The sequence below is a fragment of the Mesoplodon bidens genome, assembly GCF_964165515.1.
Source record: "Mesoplodon bidens genome assembly, chromosome: 2".
In the NCBI taxonomy this organism is placed as follows: Eukaryota; Metazoa; Chordata; class Mammalia; order Artiodactyla; family Ziphiidae; genus Mesoplodon; species Mesoplodon bidens.
In genome coordinates this window covers 138,759,261-138,784,238 of record NC_138177.1, presented here as the reverse complement: position 1 = coordinate 138,784,238, position 24,978 = coordinate 138,759,261, and the positions used below count along the sequence as shown (strand labels likewise).

At 40.7% G+C, this 24,978-nt stretch overlaps 1 protein-coding gene across 3 annotated transcripts in view; it reads right to left on the bottom strand.

Annotated features, from left to right (window-relative positions):
* Positions 1-24,978, bottom strand: part of FYB2 (FYN binding protein 2) — a gene marked incomplete at its 3' end in the record, with an annotated part of 132,472 nt that overhangs the window by 36,078 nt on the left and 71,416 nt on the right. For all 3 annotated transcript variants that reach the window (XM_081255579.1, XM_081255578.1, XM_081255580.1), the window contains exons 5-9: positions 21,519-21,619; positions 13,359-13,393; positions 11,068-11,099; positions 6,961-7,063; positions 3,770-3,929 (exon numbers count right to left, since the gene is read on the bottom strand). In XM_081255579.1, coding sequence (XP_081111705.1) covers positions 3,770-3,929; positions 6,961-7,063; positions 11,068-11,099; positions 13,359-13,393; positions 21,519-21,619 — 431 coding nt within the window. The remainder of the gene's footprint in view (positions 1-3,769; positions 3,930-6,960; positions 7,064-11,067; positions 11,100-13,358; positions 13,394-21,518; positions 21,620-24,978) is intronic.

Below are 24,978 nucleotides of genomic sequence, written 5' to 3'. Positions count from 1 at the left end.
TCCAGGACCAGGGCTCGAACCTGTGTCCCCTGCATTGGCAGATGGATTCTTAACCACTGCACCACCAGGGAAGCCCACCCCTAATTCTCTTTCTTTGCTTTATTATTTTTTTTCTATAATATTTACTACCATTCCACATAGTGAATATTTTATTCTGTATATATTTATCATCTGTCTCCTCAGATCGGAATGTAATCTCCATGAGGACAGGAATTTTTGTCTGGTTTATTTACTGCTATATCCCCAGCACCTAGAACAATGCTGGGGACATAAAAGCTACTCAAATATTTCTTAATATTGAATGATTTGAATGCATATGTCCTCTAATTAGTTTCATGTTTATAGGGTTTACTGATATTTTGAAATTTATATGTAGTATTTTATTACATACTTTTTATTTGTTCTATTTTTCCCTCATTTTCCTTGTGCTTGATTGACTGAGTTTTCTTCTCTTTTCTTCATTCCGTTTTTCTTTTTTATTTATTTGGAAAGTATACATGCTGTGTCTATCTTTTGACAGTTACCTTAATAAAATTAAAATTAAAATTTTAATTACAGTATAACATACAGGAAAGGGCACAACTCATAAGAGTATAGATCAGTGAATTTTCCCAATGTGTGCATGAGGATCAGCTATGGTAACAGATTTTTTTTTCCTTTACTCAGCACCAGGGGCAAAATGGGCAAATTTCCTTCTGCTCCCTGGGGTTTGTCTTATTAATTCTTCTTTTTTTTTTAATGGAAGGAAGTAGTTCTTTTTATTTTGTTCTTTTTTTTTCAAAAGAGGCCCATTTGTATAGAAGGAGTGTAGAAAGACACTCAATTCTATTTTTTTTCCTCAAAACGTTCCTCTCTGTTTTCATGCCCACTTTCCTTGACTAAACATTTTGTGCTTCTCATCACAAGACAGTAGGGAACTATTGCAGAGAACTATTAAATGGGTTTAGCACAAATTCCCTTTGTACTTTAGCAGTATGTACAGATTACTTAGAAGAATCTTCTTCAGACTGTTTTCAACATAGTGTAATTCCCAAATCTATAGTGACTCTTCATGGACAGTACTTAATTGCTTGAAAATGGTTTTCAGCCCCATATTTAGGCCTCTCCTTTAACTCTTTTATTCACTTCAGCTTGTTTTCCTCCCTTCCATTTTTTTCTATACTCCAAATTAGTCTATTCACTTCTCATCTTAAGGCGTGGTTTTAGATTCAACACTACCTCTGTGCTTTTCATGTGTCATTTATCTCATTAGAAATGTCTTTTTTTATTTGTCCGATTTCTTTATTTTTTCTAAATTTTATTGTGTTAAGAACACTTGAGGTCTACTTTTTTTTTTTCTTTCTTTTTTTGTGGTACGCGGGCCTCTCACTGTTGTGGCCTCTCCCGTTGCAGAGCACAGGCTCCGGATGCGCAGGCTCAGCGGCCATGGCTCACGGGCCTAGCCGCTCTGCGGCATGTGGGATCTTCCCAGACCGGGGCACGAACCCGTGTCCCCTGCATCGGCAGGTGGACTCTCAACCACTGCACCACCAGGGAAGCCCTTGAGGTCTACTTTTATAATAAATTTATAAGTACACCTTATAGTACTGTTAAGAATAGGCACAGTCCTATTCATTCTCTGTGGACATAATTCTTTGAGGTCCCTGTTATAAACTCACTTTGGGCAAGCCCTGGGTTATAGCTCCTGTCCTCTGTACACCATGCAGTCAAAACCAGAGCTCAAGGGATTCAGAGCTCAGTGAAAACCCTCAGGGCCAGAGTAACTTTGGCACTCACTCATTGCCCAGGGTTCCTAGTTACTGCAGGTATGTGGAGGCTTCCTTTTAAATCAGTTCTGTTATACTTCTATGAATTTTCCAAAAAAAAATTATTCTTTACTTGTTTTAGGCAGGAGAATCATTCAGATTGTCAAATCTACCATACTCTCTCACTGAAGTTTGATTTATTCTTTCATTCCTCCCTTTAACAAAGTTTTGTTGGGTATATCCACTGTGCCAGGTTGCAGAGATACAGAGAAAAATATCAAATGGTCTCTGATCCCATGGTGCTCACTGTGTACCGTGGGAAACAAACATGTATACCGTGAATTATAATTTAAGGCATATTGTAATTTTTTAAAAAAAAAAGGAAATAAAGAGAACTGACAGTTATGTAGCAATGAACCACATACTTTATATGCATTGACAAAGAGCCCTGGGAAATAAATAGTACTACCCCCATGTGTACATAAAAGTAAGTAAATTTCCCAAGGTTGTAGGATTAATGCATAGTAATCCTGGGTCCCAGAAATGCTTGACTCTAAAACCTAATATGGAAAAGTGGTCATTTGGTTGCTGTTTAAGTGTCCTGGAAGCAGAGAAGAGTGAGTGATTATGGTCTCTGGAGAGTGGGAAAGAGGAGGATGGAGGTAAGGAAGGCCTCAGAAGAAGTGGCTTCTGAGATAGATCTTGGAGGATGACTAGGACATCAGCAGGTAAAGAATGGACATAAAGCCATCTCAGACAGAGGAAAGAGGTCAAGCAAAGTTATAAGGGCACTAAAGCACATGACATAGTCAGTTAACTTAGAATAAAGAGTATATTGGGAAGGAGGTGGGTGGCAGGGATGCAGCCATCTAGCCGGGAGGCAGACTTTATAGGGCCTGAGTCCATCTTATGATTGCAATGTATTCTCATCACTCTGATTATAGCACATTATGAAATGTTTGCCATGGCTTATTGGGCTGGAGTAGGCATCTGTTTTGCCTACCCAATATCTACTGTTTTTTCATTATAACAGCTTTTTAATTTTCCTTGGGAAATCCTTCAATCTGAAATGATACCGTTTGGGTAGAACTAATTCTACCTTCAGCTCCAGATGTGAATTTATGACACTGGCTGGGTCAATCAGAGCATCCTATCCCACATTCATGATAACTGGATAGGGGTTGGCATGTGACACAATCAAGCCAACAAGACTCAAATCTGGGCCTTTTCTTGAAACTGTTGAGAGGATAACCACTTCTAGTTTTCTTCTGGGGTTCCTAAGAGGACAGATAGTGCATAAGCCTGTCACTGCTAGATGCCATCTTGCCTCCACAAGGGTAGAGTCTGCTTGAAAATGGAGACAAGAGGGAGGGGAGCAAAGCCAGGAGTAGAAAAAGTAATACTGAGTCCTTGTGATACTGTTTGTGTCCCTGGGTCCAGCCATGCCCAAACCTTCTGCTAGGTGAGCCTCCTTTTCCTCTTTTGCTTAACACACTATGATTTGACTACTTGCAATCAAGAGTCTTGACTCACATGAAAGTAAAATGTGACTTGAATAAAGTCAAAGAATAATATCATACTATGTCATCAGTGTGTCAATGTCTTGGGTCTACAAATAACAATAGGAACCGGTACATACAAAAAGAAATCAGCAACATTTGCTGAGTACCTATTACGTAACATATGTCAGATTTGGTCCTCACCAAACCCCAGTTTGATCTATATTATGATCCCCCCTTTTTTTATGATCCCTTTTTATAAATGAGGAAACTGAGGAATATGAAGGAATATAGAGTTACTATGTTACATGGCTAATAAGTAGGAGCACCTAGATTTGAACGCAGGCCTTCTACTTCTAAATCCAGTGCTTTTTTCACTCTTGCACAGCTGCCTCGCTCAGGCAAGTGACTTTGTATATAATAGATGCTCAGTAAATATTTATAAAAGAAATTAAAATTTTGGTCACACACAGCTTTAAAATAATTCGATAATAGTGAAGAGAACCAGGAAGAAACACAACTCACAGTGGCCATCGGAGTGTCTGGCCAGCTTGGGGTCCTCGGGGCAGGCCTCTGTCTGGATGACGTCAATCTCAGCGTCCCGCTTCCCGGCCAGTGTGCTCCTCCTACCCCTGTGGACTTTCACCATCTGGGTTTTTCCAGGTGTGTCTTCATAGACACCCACCTAAACACATGCAACAGGGACAGTCTGGCGGGGCTTTGGCTTATCTGTTGGTCTTTTGCTTACCCATGCTGTTCTGTATTCATTCATTCCTCCCAGGTAGCCACTGTTTATTCCTTTATTTAACAGAGTCTTATCTCTCTAAGTTTCACAGGAGCACATATAATGTCTTTTTTTGCCCTCTGAACAGCCAGTAAATGCCTGGCACAGAGGCAGGCCCATAGGACACAGTCAGGATATAATGGAGCTCTGACCACAGGATAGGTTTTTGATATATTTTATCTCACTTACTCTTCATGACACCCCATTCAAAAAATATCATGATTCCTTTTGATAAAGAATTTAGAAAGGTTAAATAACTGACTTCTGGTCTCATAGCTAGTCATCTGCCCAGGCAGGACTGGACCCCAGAGCCCTGTGCTCTTGCTTACCAAAGGATGCTGTGTTCCTTTTGCCTGACATTTCATCTTCCCACCCTCCATTCTTCTGTTTCCCCCCGCTTCTTTCCACACTTCCTCCCTCCAGCATCTGTCACGCACTTACTGAAGGAAATAACATGCTAAGCCCTGGAGAAAGAGAGAGATGCAATGGGCATAGTGGCTTCCACGCTGGTCATGGAGCAATACATGCAAACAATTAAGGTATATTGTGGTGAATATCATTTACAGCAGGATTGCTCACTGAGGTGGAAATAGGAGGGAAAGGTCAGTTCTTATGGCTAGGAGACAGGGTGGGGAAGACTTCAGAAGCAGATTTTATGAAACTATTTTAAAATTTAAGTAAGAGATTGGTTGAAGGGATAAGGAATACCTGGTAGATAAATCAACACAGGCAAAGGGACAGAAGTGTTAGTGTCCTCATAAGGGTGGGACAGAGGCTATTGATGAAGGAAGAGTGAAGGGGACAGAGGAGGAAAGACTGGAGGTGAGGCTGAAAAGATCAGCTAGAATGGAGCTGAGTTATGAAGGGTCTTGCACATGAGGCAAAAAATGTGGGCTTTATCTCCTAGTCTTAGGGAGCTAGGCAGGGGAGAAATCTGATCAGATTCGCATTTCAGAAAGATCTGGATAGATTGGCAGGAAGAGACGCTGGAGGCAGAGGCAAATTGGGACACTTCTGGACATCCAAGTATTTCATAATTATGAGATGACAATGGGAGAGGAGATTACTGTCCGTTCGACTACAAGTGGACACAGGGTTCACTGTGACAATCATCTGAAAGTACTTGCAAAAAGGTAAAATAATGAATAGATACAAGGCATGGAATTTCCTGAGTTCTTGGTGGGATCTGGGCAAAGGAAGAGGAAAAGAAGAGGAGGGGCATTCTTTTAAGTCACACAGCCAAGAATGAAATTTTTAAATGGGGAAAAATGACAGGAAAGTAATGATATCCTTCCACAAATGACACAAATATGGTGTTTCACGCAAATATAGTGACCACCATTCTTCAGCAGAGCCCCTACTGCAGCAGTGCACAGATTCTCTGAGGGCTGTCCTGGGGAATGGTTCCTATAGAGTCAGTTTGAATCACAATGGATTGTATTCCTACTGACGTACTATCTATATTTGACCCCAAAGAGCACTGCCCAGCTAGACGACCCACCACATTTACCTAACACATTCCAAATAACTTAACAATTTCCCAAACTCAAATCCACTCCATGAAATTAGGACTATGTCCCTTTGGTGGTAACCTGACCCCATCTCTGGCTCTTGGCCAGCACTTGGTCAGCACTGAAAAAGGGCACATCCCTGCTTTTGCCCTTTCATGGTCAGTATCCCTTTCTCTTTCTTTTTTTTTTTGGATGTGGACCATTTTTAAAGTCTTTATTGAATGTGTTACAATATTGCTTCTGTTATGTTTTATGTTTTGGTTTTATGGCTGCGAGGCATGTGGAATCTTAGCTCCCCAACCAGGGATCGAACCCGCACCCCCTGCATTGGAAGGTGAAGTCTTAACCACTAGACTGACAGGGAGGTCCCTCATGGCCAGTATCTTTAATCATGTTCCTCTGCTGCTTTTCTCATATGCTCCTGATGACCCCCTTCCTGATCTCCGGCCTCATCTCCCATTATGGCCTTGCTCCTGCCCTCTGTCCTTGACACACCGTGCTGCTGCACTGGCTCTGGTCCCTGTCTTTTGTTATTAGTGACTTACTTCTTTGAATTATGCCGTTTTGTGACCCTCTGTAAACACCCAACCTGCTCCAGCCCAGCCTCTGGGCCTACACCCCAGTTCAGGCCCACACCACCACCAAGGTGCTTGATTTACCCAAGCCCTGGGTGGAACTGGAACAATTTGATAGGTTGAGATAGGCACATCTCAAACAGGCATCTCAAATGTTTTGAGCCCTGGTAGAGCCCCAGTGGTATTTATTGTTTAAGCCTCTGACCACACGGTTTTGAAGGGGATAGTGTCCATTGGATATGGATACACACATATACAGTGTTTACTATTAACAAACAATGTTAATTAATCCATTAATTAATTAACAACAATGCATTTCATTTTAATGGTAGCTTGTGGCTTACAAAACACCTTCATCTATATTATTTCATTTCATTTTCCCATCACAAATGAGATAGAATCAGGATGGGAGTGGGAATGGTATAATCAGGTGCAGATTATTTATTCTCACTTTACACATGAGACGCCTGAGCTCAGAGACTAACTCCCTGTTCTCATCAGGGCCTCAGAGCACAGAACTTAAGGAGCCCTCCCTCCAGGCTCTGCAAGAGCAGGGTGGGCACCTGAGTGACTGTCTCTTTGCATGTTGCCCTCTGGGTACCTTGCTGGACTCATACCCATCTCAGCCCTGCTTATGAGGCCTGCTTCCTGGCTAATAAGTGGAAAATCCAAGGCTAGAGTTCAGTGTTATTGTCCTGTCAATTTCTTTGATACAACACCCACTGCATCTTCTGACTGTCTCTCTGGAGAGTTACATGGCTCAGCCTCTAAAAAGTCACCCCATGAACTGATCCTATTACATGGCTGACGTAGACTGTTTGGTCTGGAACCCTAGAACACAGATACCTTGGAAAGATAGTCTGAATATAGATCCTTTTCTGTTTTTCGTGGTTCCAATTTGCATGGCTCTTTTTTCTTCATTTTTTCATCTTCATCTTCATGTTTCAGGCTGAAATGTGAAGAGATACCAGGGAAAAAGTGAAGGCGAGAGTATTTTGATGATAGCATGCCCCTAACCCCCCCTTTTTTTTTTTTTTTTTAAGATGAGGGGGATCAAGTCAAACATAGAAAATGTCCCTGAGTTTCTGCCTGCTCCAATCAATGCCAGAGTGAATTCCTGCTTAAAATCTCTTAATAACTTCCATTGCCTGATGGATAAAGTATCAGTCCCACCGTGATCTGGCCCCCACCTTTCTTTCCAACCCCATCTCCGTCTGCACCTTCTATCCACGTTTATTCTAGTCTACACTCTCCTAATTCCCCAATCCTTCCATCCCATTTTGAGCAACCCTCCCCTCGTATTTGCTATTTCCCTTGTCAGTCATGCCTTCCACATCCTACACTGCTGAGAAACACAGTACCCTTGCCAATCTGTCTGAATCAGCTTACCTCTGAGAATCTTTGCTTGATTCTCCCAAGCAGCCATACCCTTTCTTTAATCTGTTCCCCTAACGCTCTGTCCCTCTATCTTGTATTAAACTGCAGTGTCTATGGATCTGTTTCCAGTTCCTCCACTTTCCCTTGTCAACTAACTAAAAATCAGAGCTCTGTTATTTATCTGTATCCCCAGCACTAATGCTGTGTAACCTGTGGTAGCAAAGTGATCCCCAGCCAGTATTCCTTCATAAGAGGCATGACTGCCATGCACCAGTAATATGGACACCAGCCACAATGGAAGAGCAGAGGAGGGAGTCAAGGTGGAGAGTTTAGTGAAAAAGCTGGAAGCCAGGACAGAACACTGAGGAGCATCAGCATCCATGTGAGAACTTCTGTTTCTGGCATCAGAGTGAACTAGATAGTTCTACAACCACATTTACATGGAAAGCAGAGACAGAAGAGCCCCCAAAGAAAACCAGAGGGCTTCCCTGGTGGCGCAGTGGTTGAGAGTCTGCCTGCCGATGCAGGGGACACGGGTTCGTGCCCCGGTCCAGGAAGATCCCACATGCCGCAGAGCGGCTGGGCCCGTGAGCCATGGCCGCTGAGCCTGCGCGTCTGGAGCCTGTGCTCTGCAACGGTAGAGGCCACAACAGTGAGAGGCCTGCGTACTGCAAAAAAAAAAAAAGAAAAAGAAAAAGAAAACCAGAAGAGGTGGTCGTGAAGGAAGGAGAAACACCAGGAGAGAGTGCTGTTCCGAAAGACAACGGGAAGAATTTTAAGGAGTTTCACTCATCCATTCATCCAATGACTGATGACTCTTATCCACCATTAAGGCCACTAATTCTAGAACATATATTAGAACAGGGGCTGTGTAGGCAGGGCTGGGTTCCAGCCCCCACTCTGTCTCTTTCCAAAAGCCTAAGATGAACTTTTCTAAAAGTCAAATTTTTCCAGAATGGATATATATATATATATAAAACTGTCAAATTACATTTAATATTGTGACTCCTAGGAATGCTAGAGGAGAGGAGTACCTTACTTCTGCTTTAAAACTCTTTTGTGGTTTCCACCGACCTATAGGATAAGGTCTAAATCTGTGCGATCAAGACAGTGGCCACTGTCCACATGTGGCTATTGAACACTTGAAATGTGTCTGGTCCAAATTGAGCTGTAAGCGGGACTTCCCTGGTAGCACAGTGGTTAAGAATCTGCCTGCCAACGCAGGGGACACAGGTTTGAGCCCTGCTCTGGGAAGATCCCACATGCTGCGGAGCAACTCAGCCTGTGGGCCACAACTAATGAGCCTGAGCTCTAGAGCCCATGAGCCACAACTACTGAGGCATGGACGCTTACAGCCCGTGCTCCGCAACAAGAGAAGCCACTGCAATGAGAAGCTCACGCACCGCAACAAAGAGTAGCTCCCGCTCAACGCAACTAGAGGAAGCCCACGCGCAGCAATGAAGACCCAATGCAGCCAAAAATAAATAAATAAATGCATCAAAAACAAAAAATTGAGCTGTAAGTATAAAACATATCTGGATCCTGAAGACTTGGTATGAAAAAAAGGATCTAAAATATTTCATTAGTAACTTTTGTGTTGATTACATGTTGAAATGATGTTTGGGATCTATCAGGATAAATAAAATACATTATTAAAATTCATTTCACTTTTTTTTTTTTGCTTTTTAAAGATGGCTACTAGAAACAAATTAAGTGACATATGTGGTTTGCATTACATTTCTATTGGACAGGGTTGCTCTGAATTTAATTAGGGAGCGCAGCCCTCCTGGATCCAGCTCTGCGTACGACCCTGGCCTTGTTCCTGCTGTTCCCACACCGCACTTTGTGCTCAAGCATTATCCAGCTCTTTGTGGATCCCTGTACTGGCCTCATGGTTCAACACTACATCTTTGCTCCCACTTGTCCTTTGCCTGGGACATGCCTTCTGCCATTTTTACCTGGCCAGTTCCTACATGTTTTCATGATTCAGCTCAGTTGTCACTCTTGAAGGAAGCATGACTGGTGCCTCACCTCTGTGTTTTCACAACTGCCTTAGCAGTGATTATATGATGTAATTTCCTACTTACGTGGTCATCTTCCCTCCAAGGGACCCCCTCATCCCAACCACTCTGGTCTCCACTCTCATCTTGCACTAAGCATTAGAGATATATTGTATTCATTTTCGAACCTCAGGGTCTAGCAGTGCCTGAACAGAGAAAAAGCTCAATAAATGTTGAACTAAATAAGTAATCATCTGACACGTGCCTCCTATGTGCCCAGCACCATGCTAGGTGCTAAAAGGTAATTGCAGGGGTCATGAATTTAGGGTCAGGCAAGAACCCAAGGACAGAGATGAAGCAGGGTTTTCCCCAATGATTCAGCTCATGTGTTTTTAGCCTCAGCCAGGAAATGTTGATACTTGCTCCTCCAGAGCTCATGGACCATGTTTATTTTAATGCATTAAAAAGATGCAGACATAGAGAATGGACTTGAGGTCATAGGGAGGAGGAAGGGGAGGCTGGGACGAAGTGAGAGAGTGGCATGGACATATATACACTACCAGATGTAAAATAGATAGCTAGTGGGAAGCAGCTGCATCACACAGGGGATCAGCTCATTGCTTTGTGACCACCTAGAGGGGTGGGATAGGGAGGGTGGGAGGGAGATGCAAGAGGGAGGAGATATGGGGATATATGTATACGTATAGCTGATTCACTCTGTTATAAAGCAGAAACTAACACAACATTGTAAAGTAATTATACTCCAATAAAGATGCTAAAACAAAATTTAAAAAAAAAAACCCTCCAGGAAGAGAGAGAGAGAGAGAGGGAGAGAGAGAGAGAGAGAGGCGGACTCTGAAGAGTCAGGTAAAAGCACTGTTATGTGCCAAGGCCCTGATCTGGACCAAGAATGAGAAAAGTGGGCCCTGCCCACAAGGAGCACACAGACAAGAAGGGGAAGGGAGAGTGAGGATGAACTGGAATCTTAGCAAACAAACGATATACGTGACATTAGTGCAAACGTGTGTGTGCCTTACAGCAGTACTGCAGGGAAGGGACTGGTTACTTCTCTCTGAGGAGGGGAATTAGGAAGGCTTCTTACAGGAGGAGACATTTGATGGTTAGTAGAAGTTTGCCAGATCATTAAGTTGGTGTGAGTGAATTAAATGTGCAAAAGCAAAGAGGCCTGAAACAGCATGGTGCATTTTGGAAACTATAAATTCTTTGGGATCCATGTGATTGTTATATGCCTGTTTGACTGTGTCTCTCCCACTGGGGAACTCCTGAGGGTAGTGGCTAGGTCTCTGTCACTGCTCCAGCCCTAGTGGTTAGCAAATGGCCAGCATGTTGGGGACTCAGCAAGCCTCTGCTGAGTGAGTGCAGTGTGCTAGAACGAGATAAACCTGAAAAGCCAGGCAGGACCTCTGAGCACCTTTTCTGCACCAGGCACCTTGAAAGGTGCTAGGGGTGTTGAACCAGGTCAGGCACTGGAAACAGCTGTCCCATTAAGGAAAACCAGTGCAGTGCAGAGTGTCAGCAGCTGATTCACGCTTCTCCTTTTGACGATAAAACTCACCTAAGTTCTTGATGGAGAGAACTCTTCCAAGGCTGAAAGTAAAGAGGAAAACGGTCATTTTCAGAAACCTACCCAAGTCAAACCCCAACCAGGCCAATGTTGTTTGGTTACAGATCACTAGAGACCTGACCGGCCAGTGAGGTCTCAGTACAGAGCAAAGGTAGACGCTGACAAGAGAACATTCCATGAACTGCTGCCAGTGTAACTGAAGATCAATCGAAAAGAAAACAGGCGTTTCTGAAGTTACGGTGCGTGCCAGCGGGAACGTGTAATTTGACTTAGAAAAATAAACTGTTCTCTGCACACCTTTCCAGGAATGCATCTGTAGAATAAAGAACTTTTAAATCTTATGAACAAACAGGAATGTGCGATATTTGAGCAATGTTCCAGCAGGCAAAATTCGTACAGGCAAGTGTGCAAGCCATGCTGGGAATTCCCCATTCCTGATCACGTACCGCCTGATCGAAATTCAGCTGTCACGTAATCTAGACTTGGTGCCATTAAAATTATGTCCCAATGACCATAACATAGCTCCTCATCTAGTCAGTTGTCACATATCTGATGCCATTCCCTATCTGGATTCTAGCCAAGAACCTGAAGAGAACAGAAAATATCTAAGCATCCAAAATGCTGCCACAAAGTCCAGGCCCAAGAGCTCATATACCCTCTTTTGAGGAGAGCCTCACAGCTTTCATTCAGGGATGACTGGCTCTCATTTTCCATATAATCCTAGCAGATTGGATGGCAGCACTGGTAGAAAGACAAGTCAGACAGACCTTGCTTTGTATCTTTGCTATATTATTCATAGGTTATTTAACCTCTCTGAGCCTTGAATTCTCGTCTGTAAAATGCAAGCAGGGATACCAGCTCACAGGGTGACTGGGACACACACACACAGACACAAGTGCCTGTCCCCAAACAGGGACTTGGTGTGTGCTCGACCACATGAAAGACTCACTGCTGGACACAAGAAGCTGACAGGAGAAGGAAATAATAATTGATATAAATAAGAAAACAACTACAGCAAACAGACCGTAGTGGTTTGGTGTGAGGGCAACTGGCTCTGGACACCTGTGAGGGCCCAAGAGCATCTCATAAGAAAAGCATGAACAGTGCCCACTCAGCCCCTTATGTTCCAGGTGACTCCAAGTCATAAAGAAAGGGTGAAATCAGATTCCAGCCACCGAGCTCAAAAACACTGAGATGAACGTAATGTATTTCTGAAGGTTGAAAGATTTAAAAAAACATACTTTCATGCTTTTTATTTTGAGTGAGATAAAATTTGGTCATTTGGAAAGTTCCCTTGTGCAAAGAAGTTTATTATTTGCTGATATTGCCAGCTAAGTGAAGTATCTTAATGAACTGTTTCTGCTTTCGTTAATAGGAATAATAATCATTTATAGTTTTCTATCTATAAAGTGTATCACAAATGAACAATCCTTTCCAGTAAGCATTGGAACCATGAAGCAGAAAGATGAAGGACCTCAACTAAATGTACCCAGTGATAAAGGAGTAGTACCTTAACTGTCCCAGTTAAAACATTAGGTAAGTGCCTACTGTGTGCCATGTGCTGTACTAGGTGCTCATCTACTTTGTCTGGCTTAGTTCTCTCAGCAATTCAGTGAAACAAGTATTGGCCCCTCATTTATTGAGCCTCTACTACTGCAGATTAGATAACCACAAGGCATATGCTTCCTGCCCTCATGGGGAATGCACCGTTTTACAGAAGACAGCTGCAGCTCAGAGAGGTAAAATGCCTGGGATAGATTCCAGCACTTCCTATTAAACTGTTTACCTGAATTTACCTCTTTTCATTCTCACAATGACTTCTGATGGGGATGCTTCTATGACCAGTATTTTACACGTGAGGAAAGGGAGGTTCCAGGTCACGCAGACAGGAGCCGGGATCAAAGCCCGTGAACCTGCTTGGGCCCTAAATCAAGTTGCTAGCACGGTGCCCACCAGAAGCCCAGAAAGTATGCCTTCGGGAGTCTGGTCATTCTCATGAAAGCACAGGAGCTCTTCTCTCTGAAGGGACAGTTATTAAAGGCCGGTTGGTTCTGGACAGGAATGGATTAGGACCACCTTCTCCTATCCTAACACATTTTCTGTCTCTGATCTTATAGGGCCTCAGGCTTCAGAATCTTAGCAGCTAGAGTCTGGAAAAGCCCCCCAAATCAAGGGAAAACCCAAAACAAAGACCATTCCTCCCTCATGAAAGAAACTACTTCAGAATCATCTCTGCACACTTGCTTTAGTTATGAAGCTGATAAGAAGAGAAGAAACAATACCTTTTGGAGTTCTTCAATTCTGACTTCATAAGTTGCTAAAATAAACATGAAAAAATTATTTCAAGGCAGTTTCTTAGAGTACCCATTTTTTATACAGTATGCAGGATTAAAGCAATTATAGAAGGTGGCAAATTTCAGTTTTCTCAACCTTCAGATCAATCTGTCTATGGGAGACTTGTCCACGTGGTTTGGGAAATTCTCAGGTCATTGATCATGGTATCATTTCTGGGGGGATTTCTAGGATGGAATGTACAGTCAATTTGTTTCAAAAACATTTGAAACAATTTTCAGTTTCCTTTTTGTTAAGTAGGTTCATACGCTACGATGAAGAGAAAGTGCTGCAATTTAGTGGTAGCAATCAGAAGGCAAACTTGAAAGGAAAGGGAAAGGAAAAAGGCCAACAAAAGTCCAAATCCCACTTCAACAAGTCAAACTCCACAACAAGCCTAAAAGTGTTTGGTTCCATGAGTGTTTTGTTTCCTTAGTACAGCTTGGAAAGAGGAGACTGACCACCAACTAAGGCTCGAATACCTTTTGACTTTTTCCAAAAGTTTCGTGGATTTTATTTAATGACGATGCCAAATTTAACCATTAACAAATACAAGTAGTAGCAAGAATTTGGGTTCACAGCCTAGTCCTGCCACTTCCTACCTGTGGAACTACAGACAAATTACTTCATTTCTTCAAACCTCAGATTGCTCATCTGTGAAATGGGGACAACTGGAACCTGCCTTCCAGAGTTCATGGGGAGATTAAAGGAGATGATGTAAGTCACGTATACCTAGCAGAACACCAGACGTTGTATAGAAAGTGACATGTTTTTTGATAAAATTGCTAATTTAATTCTTCTTTGCTTATAAGTTATCTATAAAAGTTTTCCCCCTACTGTTAATGAATATGTATGCATAATAAACAGGACTTCCCCAGTTCCTTTTCTCTTTCTTGCTGCTAGAGTCCTAAAGCTTTAGTTTACAGAACTGACCAAACAATAACATACATTTTTAGCCATTACTATTCTACACATAAAATCCATTAATAAAGTAAATGAAATTACAGTTTTTCTTTAGGGACTATGTGCATGTGATTGTTGACACAGGGACCTAAAATTCTGTGTGGAGGATGAATAACATGTACTTCAGCTTCGGTAACTGTACACTCTTATTTTCACCAGTTTTTGAATCAACACATTTTATTCTGCTAGTATGTGCTTTAAAAACATTTAAGAATACCTGTTTATAATGCAGTCTGCCTCATCCTTTTCAAGCATAAATTTATTTTCCAATTTTAAAAATGATAATCTCCTTCTCTCTCCCTCCCCCGACTTATTTACTCTTCTGTGTTTTTGAAGGAATTAACAAATCATGATCTCTTTGCTTCTACCTGCCACCTGGTGGGGAGGGAGATACTATCCTGTCCTAGAAATGGGAAAACCAAGGCTCAGAGAGGACTTATTCAATACTTGCTAAGGCTAGTAAACAAAGATAATCCACACACAATTAATAATGCATTCATAATTTGATACTGTTTTTTTAGCAAAGTGGAGGTTCTCCCAATAGTAAGTATTGCCATCAAAACCTGCTCCCAATGTAGGAATATAAAGTACAAATATCACATCCCAGGGGGTCAGGAAAGGACTAGGAATTATAATAGAACAGGAGGATGTAACCCAAAGCATTAGAGCCCTCACTTAATTTCCACAGGGAGTTATATAACTCTTTCCACTGAATAGCTTTGTCCCAGCGGGGAGAAAAAGGACAAATATCAGAAGATGGTCCTCAGCAACCCTCCAACTGCAGTATCATATCATGGTCACGTCTTCCAGGTCTCAGCTCTTTTTCCATTTACTAAATCCCTGTGTGACTTTGGAAAAGTCCCTTCACCTGTTTTATACCAGGAGGTGAGACAATTATTACTAATATTATAAAGACAATAATAAAAAATAGCTAACTATTTTTATGAAACTCACTACTAAGATTCTGATTTACTGATGAGGAATAGACACCGGAGAAATGAAGCAACTTGCCCAGGTTCGCTCAATAGGAAATGGCTTTCAAACTTTTTTCCAGCCATGGAATCATTCATTTAAACACAATATTACAGGAGCATAAACAAGACTTCTCTGGAAGTTATCCCCGAGGGTCTCCAGGACCCCTTAGGACAGCCCTTGGTCCTAGGAAGCACAGTCTGAAAGGCACTGGTCTAGATGAGCTCTGAGGACAATTCTGCAGAGCTTCCAGACAAGCCTAAATCCTGCTTACACATCACCAAGTTCTGTACGAAAAGGTGAAGCTTCAGAAAGGCACCTATGCCGAGCTATGCACCTCTGAGGTGCTGGCCTTCTGTTTTCTGGGCACTGTCTAAGGGACAGACTCACCCAAAAGTGATGGCAAAGCCTCTTTCTCCTTCCCTTCCTTTCCCCCTCATTCTCTTTGTCCCAGAAAGGTAGCATTTAGATTCCTCACCATTGGCAGGCAGAGGAAGGAAGAAACCCATTTTGAGCTAATATTTTTTTATAAGATGTGAGACTTACATTGAGGTTTATTTTTTTTTTTACCTATGGATATCCAATTGCTCCAACACCATTTGTTAAAAGGCTATCTTTCCTCCATTGAATTGCTTTACAATTTTGTAAAAAACCAAAATCAGTTGGGCATATATTTGTGTAGGTCTTAATTCTGGGTTCTCAATTTTATTCTATGGTTCTATGTGTTTCTTTCTGCCAATACCACACAGTTTTGGTTACAGAGCTATAATTCTTAAAATTAGGTAGTCTGATACCTCCCACTTGTTCTTCTCCAAAACTGTTTTAAGCTATTCTAGTTTCTTTGCCTTTCCATGCACATTTTAGGATAATATTGTCTATATCTATAAAAGAATCTTGCTGGGATTTTACTAGAAATTGCATTAGACCTGTATATCAACTTGGGGAGAATTAATATTTTTACTATATTCAGTCTGCCAATCCATAAATGTAGCAAAAATGTTTCTCCATTTATTTAGATTTTCTTTGATTTCATCATTTTGTAGTTTTTAACATTTAACTCTTATACACGTTTTGTTAGATTTTAGTCTAAGCATTTTTTTTGAGTGATTGTAAATGGTATTACATTTTTTTCATTTTTAGTGTTCAAGTGTTCATTGGTAGTATATAGAAACACAATTGATTTTTTAATGTTTACTTTGTATACTGTGACCTTGCTGAACTCATTTATCAGTTCTAGAAGGTTTTCTTTTTTTCTCTGTAAATTCCTTGAGATACCCTACTTAGACAATCGTGTCATCTGCAAATAATGACTGTTTGTTTCTTTCTTTTTGATCTGTATTCCTTTATTTCCTTTACTTGCCTTATTGCACTCACTAGAACTTCCAGCAATACATTGAATAGGAGTGGTGAAAGTGGACATCCTTGCCTGGTTCCCAATCTTAGGGGTAAAATATTCAGAGTTGTATCATTAAGTATCATGCAGACTTTTTGTAAATGTTCTTATCTAGTTTAGGAAGTTCCCCACTATTCTTATTTTTCTGAGAGTTTTTGTCATGAATTGGTGTTGAATTTGTCAAACACTTTTCCTGCATTGATTGATATGGTTGTGTGATTCTTTTCTTCTTTAGCTAGTCAATATGGCAGATTTAATTGATTGATTTTTGAGTATTGAACCAACTTTACAATGAATAAACCACACTCAGTCGTGGTATATAATTATTTTTCTACCTTGATGAAATCTATTTGCTATTTTGTTAAGGATTTTTATGACTATACTCATGAAGGATATTGATCTGCAGTTTTCTTCTTTTGTACTGTTATCTGAGTTTGGTATCAGGTTAATGCTAGCTTCTACTTCCATTTTTCAGAAGAGATTGTGTAGAATTGGTATTAATTTTTCTTTAAACATTTGGTATAATTCTCCACTGAAATTACCTAGACTTAGAGATCACTTTTTTATGTTTTTAAATTATGCATTCGATTTTCTTAATAATTACAGGGCTATTCAAATGATTTATATTGGGTGAGTTGTGTTTTTTGGGGAATTGTTCAATATTTATCTAAGTTGTCAAAATTTACATGTATACAGTTGTTAATAATATTCACTTATCCTTTTGACATCTGCAGGGTTTGTAATGATATCTCTGTTTTGCTCTTAATATTGTTAATTTGTGTCATCTTTGTTTCTTTGTCAGTCTTACTAGAGGTTTGTTAATTGTATTGTTCTTTTCAAAGAACACACTTTTGATTTCATTGATTTTCTCTATTGTTTTCTGTTTTCAAGTTTATTTAAGTTTCTTTATTGCTTCTTCCTTTATACTTGCTTTGGATTTATTTTGCTCCTCTTTTACTATGTTCTTGAGGTAGGATTTTAGATTTGAGGCTTTTCCTATTTTTCATATAAGAATTTCGGGCTAAAATTTCCCTCTCAGCATTGCTTTAGCTGTGTTCCACAATTTTGGGTATGTTGTATTTTCATTTTCATTTAGTTCAAATGTATGTTTTGATTTCTCTTGAGACTTACTTTTTGATCCACATTTAGAAGTGTTGTTTTGTTTCTGAGTGTTTGGAGAATTTACTGTTACCTTTCAGTTCTTGATTTCTAGTTTGATTATATTGTGGTCTGAAAACATACTCTGCATAATTTCAATTCTTTTAAATTTTTTAAGGTTTGTTTTATGGCCCAGAATATGGTCTATCTTGGAATATGTTTATGGGCTCTTGAAAAGTATGTGTGTTCTGCTCTTGTGTGTTCTATTGATGTCAATTAGATCCTACTGGTTGATAGTGTTGTTGAATTCTACTGTATTCTTATTGATTTTTTGTCTAGGTGTTTTGTCAATTGTGGAGAGAGGAATATTAAAGTCTCAAACTATAATAGTCTATTTGTCTATTTCTTTTTTCAGTTTTTGCTTCACATATTTTGCAGCTCTGGAATTTCATTCGTATACATTTAGGATTGCTAAGTCTTGTTATTGCTCCCAACACAGCCTTTGCTGATACCACAGGGAGAGGGTGGCTGCCTTTACTACTGGGTGTTTGTGAAAGTCCTGACTCTCCACGAGGTCTCTATGACACCAACCCCACAGGGAGGGGAAGGGATGCCTTGTTATTTCTGGGTGGAGGGCTGGAGTCCATGCTCCCCATATGGTCTTCACTGGCTGTCACTGTAAGTGGAGTTTTGTTAGCCTGGCAGGGATGAAAGTCCCAGATCTCTACTTGGCCTTCTCTGAAAACACCTCAGCGGAGGGGTTGGGGTGCATCATTGTAGCTTGATGAGGGTGGATGTCCAAGCTCCCCACTCAGCATTGGCTGGTGGTGGTGGGGCCAGTTTTGTTTTGTTCTCTGTTACATTTAGCTGGGGGAGAACAGTTGTTGTCTAGAGGCTTTCTGTCTTTCTAGGCTCCCCTTTTCCTGGTCCTTTGGTCAGAAAAAGCAGGCTTCTGTTGGAGCTGTTTTGTCTGTGCCCATTGGTGTTTCTGGGTTGGCAGCTACTTCAGCTCCAAGTCTGGGATATATGAAGCAAGAAGAAAACCCAAGGAACTCACCACTTATCCTTGTTGGGTCCAGAGGTCCCTAGCTGGTCTACCTTTCTCTTTCTACCTTTTCAGAGTGTTCTAGTTTTCTTATGTTTGAATATAAAAAATACTATATATATATATATATATACACATACACACATATATATAGTGTATATATATAATGTATATATATGTATACACTATATATATATATTACTTTTATATAGAATATCCAAGGGTTTTAGTTATACTTAGCAGGGGGACCAGGGAAAAGTACATCTGCTCCATCATCTCAGAGCAGAGTTCACTTGACTTTAAATGTATTACCTTCTCAAACACACAGAATAATTACACAAAGGAGACATTATACCAATTTGGTAGATGAAGAAACTGAGATTCATAGATCATTCAACCAGTAAGTGTAAAGAGGATGAAATACGTGGGAACAGTCAAACGAACAGGGACAAGTGGGAATCAAATAGTCCACTTCCTTCCCTTTATTTCCTGTAGGGTAATTGTATCTTGGCTCTTTAGAGAGGGACAGAGAAAGGAGTGGAGGATATAACAGAATCTTTTTGATCCCAGGCTGCAGTTCCCCAGCTTCTTCAGCCCTGGCAGCCCTCTTCCTACTCCCACAAATGCCATTCTGGCCTGGGAAGCTCTCACCACCCTCACCCTTCTCTCACTCTACCGCCTTCCTATTGCCCTCTGCTCAGTTACCTCTCAGTTGCATCAGTGGGTTATTTTCTGAGCCCTTTCTCTTTTCAGTCATAAACACTTGCTTCCTTAGCAGCACGGAGGGACACAAAGAATTCCTCAGTTGAAGACTGAAGAGAGGCCTGGGTTAGTGGTTCCTTCTTTGGGTATCACAAATGATGTCCCCCACAGGCCCACCTTGGACATCTGTGGCCTGGAGAGAACAAATGCAGGCCTCTGGTCCAGCTTCCTTCCTTCCTTCTTTTCAATCCTCAGCTTCACCCTACACACGAGGGGCCTTGCATATGTCAACCTCATCCTCTCCTGTCCCCCATGAACAGATCTCTCTGCAGCCCAATGTGTCCTGAGGAGGAAGGACCTAGGGAAGAGGCCCAAGAAGGATCTTAGAAAGCCACTTGTGGAGGGCATTCTGGGGGTCTCCTGTAATCCAGAGAGAAGGTGCAGGCTCTGACTGGAGAATCCCCTTGGCCCTGTGAGCTCTTAGCTTTGTAGAAAAATGTAGTTGGAATGTAGTCCAAACGGGGCCCACAACCCTTCTATTCAAAGTGTGGTCTGTGGACCAGCAGCATCAGGATCACTAGGGCACTTGTTAGAAATGCAGAATCTCAGGCCCAACCCAGAGCTACTGGACCACAATCAATGTTTTAACAAGATCCCCAGGTGATTCATGCAAACATTATAATTTGAGAAGCCGTGCCCTTAAGGCAAGGGCCTGGACACCCCAAGTATGGAGCAGCACTGCCTTCTGGGTTGATGGGGACAGGAGTTCTGCTTCTTATGACTAGTACTTTACAAGCCAAATGGGAGAATCTAGAGTTTGCCCAGTCTAGGAGAGAATTTTTCCAGGAGTTCTTCAACCCCTTATTTCCCAGGAGAGGGGAGGGAAATTTCAATGGGTTCTAACTGTTACCCATGAACTTCCTAAGCGTGTGATCCCAGGCAAATGACTTCCTCTCCCAGCGCCCTGGGCTTCTTGTCTATACAATAAAGAGGTTGTAGCAGAGGATCTCTCTCTAACTCTCCTTTCAGGGAAGTCAACATTCTTGACTGAGAAGCAGCATCAAATTGTGGAAAGAGCATGGATCTTAGAGGCAGTCTGAACCGCTGCACATTACAGCCCTACCGTGTATTACTTGTGTGACCTTATGCAACTCAATCTCTCTGATCTTCAGTTTTCTGTCTCTAAAAGTGGGTTAATACAACCTCTATATCAAGAGGGATGTATACAGAGGTTGTAACACAGAACTGTGGCCCATAGTACAGGCTCCATAAATACTAGTGTTTATTACAGCACTAATATTTATGCCTTTTGTAGAAAATTGGCTGACCCTATAGGCAGAACAAAGACATAGAAACCTGTAGAAATGCTGTGAGTCCCTGCTTCTTCATCATCTTGCCTGAGGGGGTCTCTTTTTTCACTGAAAGTTCTGAGCTTTGTCAGAAGACTTAACAATGAACGAGTGGTCAGATCCTTTCAACGAATCCTCTGCTTCTATTCAGGCTAAACACAAGGACCTCATTCCCACAGTCTCTTATCTCCCTCTCCATACACTGAGTTACCAGGGGACTTCAAGACAGACACCACGAGAAAAGAGATGACGTTTCCATGGGAGGAAAAGGAAGAAAAATGAACCGCCATATCTTGATTTTCCCTCCCACGTATCTACAAAAGGCAAAGCATCTAAGCAGATTGGTGAAGGAGAGAATAGAAGAGGGTAGAGAGAAGGCAGCACTAGGGCTGGGAGATATCCCTGATGCCCAACTGGGTTTATTTATATTTTTAAGAGACTAGACAAGGAAAAAAATAAAAGGAAATGTGATAGCAAAGCAACATGGCTGTGAATTTTTAAACTTAGAGTTAGCTGGGGGGAAAATATCATTTTGGACACATTTTCATTCCATACAGGGTTACAATATTAATTGGCTTAGCAGACTTACAAACAGCAATCTCTTTTGTGGTGCACAGGTTAATGGAGTTGCTGGAGTGTCTCAGACAGGAAATTGTTGCCTCATAATTATGTGGTTCTTCAAATTCAGCACTGAGAAGTGTGGAGGAAAAAAGTTACTTAAAGCAAAACATTTTTTAAACATATTTTCAAACTTTGGGTATTTTTTTCCTCATTAGAGAAGTAATGTAAGTAAGTCTGGCCCATATGGTGACCTAAACAGACATGGAAGGCATTCCACCCCCACTTTAAATACAGAGGAATTCTGGATGAAGTATAACGATGCGAAGAATTATAACAAGAACCCATAACTAACCTAGAAATCAAGAAGGTAAAAATCCCCAGGTGCCAGACATAAAGAGGAAACTTACAATTAAAGATATCAGTGAGAATTGCAGCCAAGGTACTCCATGGGAAATTGGGATCAAAGAAAGATCTCACTGATTGGGTGGCTGGGGATTTGATGGCTGGAGATTTAAATTCAGTCTGAGCCACAGGCCTCATCTGAATGGGAAGCTGGAACTGAGCTAAAAGAATAAGGTCCAGGGTCACAAAATGCTCTCCCATCTCTAAAACTAATTCTAAAAAATAACTGTGCACTCTCCCAGGGAGCAAACAGGGAAGTTTGCTATCTGATCAGGGTCACTGGAGTTCAAAGAGTCACCCACGAGAAGGCAGAAACTCTACAACCCAGCACCGAGTAGGGGTTCTAGATGCATACGATCTGTGTATTTCTGAGACACAAAGCCAAAACTGCTACTTGAAATCCACCCCCAACCTGCCTTGTAAAGGGAGTCTGAAATCATTCTGTAAACATGCTCCCACACCCATGGCACCTATGGTTTCCAAAGGAAACAATTCCCACTCAAAACAAGTGTATAATGAAAAACTGCAAATCACACAAGGAGATGAACCACCATAGGTAGTCAGAAGATGTAACGAATGGGAGAATTAAATATTAGAATGATATGAAAGTGACATTAAAATAAGTATGTTTTAAGTGTTCAAAGAAATAACATGAGGAATAAGAGCCATTAGGAAAAACAATAGAGTGTGAAAAAAATATAGATTTGGAGACAGGATAGGAGTTATGGAAATCATAAATATAGTTTTTTTAAGTTAATTTTTAAATTGAGGTATAACTGATGTACAATGTTACATAAGTTTCAGGTGTACAGCACAGTGATTCACAATTTTTAAAGGTTATATTCCATTTATAGTTATGATAAAATATTGGCTATATTCCCTGTGTTGTCCTATATATCCTCATAGCTTATTTATTTTATACACAGTAGTTTGTATCTCTTAATCCCCTACCCCTATCTTGCCCCTTTCTGCTTCTCTCTCTCCACTGGTGACCACTATTTTGTTCTCTATATCTGTGAATCTACTTCTTTTTTGTTATATTCACTAGTTTTACTTTTTAGATTCCACATTTAAGTGATTACATACAGTATTTGTCTTTCTCTGCCTGACTTATTTCACTTAGGATCATACCCTCCGAGTCCATCCATGTTATTGCAAATGGCAATATTTCATTAAATATAGTTGTTGAAATAAAAATGTAGAAGTTGAAAAGTAGACTAGACACAGCAGAAGAGAGAACTGGTGAATTAGTTAGACCTGAGGAAGTCACCTAGCATGTAGCACAGAGAGATTAAGAGATGGAAAGTATTAAAAGAGAGCTCACAGTAGGGAGGATAGAATGAGAAAGTCCGATCTATATATACGAGGGATTCTAAGAGCAAAAAAGAAAGAGGATGATGAAAAGGAGCCAATATTCAAATGATAATAGCTAAGACATTAATATTGAAAAGGGAAATAAATCTATCTATTGAAGCAGCTTTAATAATAAATCCACAGGTATACAGTTTTTAATAAATCAGAATAAGTGAAAGAAAAAAATGTAAAGGTTGTGTGAGAGAAAAGACAGATTATCTACAAAGGAATAGCAGTCAGACTGGCAATGGACTTCTCATTAGCAACAACAGATGCTGGGATATCTTAAGGCAATGAGCTAAGATAGCTGTCAATGTAAAATCCTCTCCAGATATATTATCATTCAAGGGCAAGAGAGAAACAAAGACGTTTTCAGAGTACAGATACGTGTACTTACTGCCCCCAGATTCTTGCTGAAAACATCAAATGAAACTGAACTAGTAATGAAATATCATATAAGAAACAATGGTGATCATAGAAATTAATAAAGCTATTGGTAAATCTAAATAAATACTGACTGTAAAAAATAATTTGTAGAAGCTTAAGAATAAGATAGGGCCTCCCTGGTGGCGCAGTGGTTGAGAGTCCGCCTGCCGATGCAGGGGATACGGGTTCGTGCCCCGGTCTGGGAGGATCCCATATGCCGCGGAGCGGCTGGGCCCGTGAGCCATGGCCGCTGGGCCTGCGCATCCGGAGCCTGTGCTCCGCAACGGGAGAGGCCACAACAGTGAGAGGCCCGCATACCACAAAAAGAAAAAAAAAAAAAAAAAAAAAAAAGAATAAGATAGACTTAAAATACTAAATAATAATATGGAAGATTGTGAAAGAGGGCTATGGGAGTTATTCTCAGGTATCATTTAGGAGCAGGATAGAGATTTTGATTATCATTAGACTTGGTTAATTGTGGATGCCTTTAATTGTAATCACTAAAAAGAACAGAAATAGAATATTTAACTTCTCAACTGGTAGAAGGAAAATATTCAATGAGAAAGCTTAAATATTAAACAAGAAGGCAGAAAAGGAAAAAATGCATGTAAGGGAATTGCATAGTAAATTTAAAACATAAAATATAATGGGAAAAGTTCCAAATCGATCAAGAATCACAATAAATGTACATAGATTAGTCTACTCCAATAAAAATGGGGAGTATCTGACAGGACGTTGTAAAAATCTCACTAATGCAGCTCAAAACCACCAGACAAACCAAGGCTCCCATATCAATGTATGGAGAAAGAGATGCAAAACAAACTATCCAAAAGAAAGCTTAGGTAGGTATATTAATATTAGAGCATACTTTAGCATGACTGATCAAGAAAATGAGAGAAGTTACACACACGTGCATGTATACCCACACATATACGTAAATCACAGATACGAAAGGGGACAAAACTAAAGTTAGTTTTAGATTTTCAGAAATCTAAGAAAATGTTAAGATCAGCTCTCTGCCAATAAATTTGAAAATTTAGGGAAATTTGGCAAATTAATAGGGAAATATAAAATTACCACAGTGACTGAAGAAGAACTAGAAAGATTGATAGGCCAATAAACCATCAAAGGGCTTGAATCAATAGTACACACACCCGCCTCCACACTCGGGTCACCTCTCTCCTTTTAGTCTGCTAAGTAGTTTTATGAGTAAGTTTTAGCAAAGTTTCAGGGGATAGAAAACAGAAAAGCTACCCTACTCATTTTCAGAGGATAGTGTAATTTTGATATGAAAACCACAAAATGAC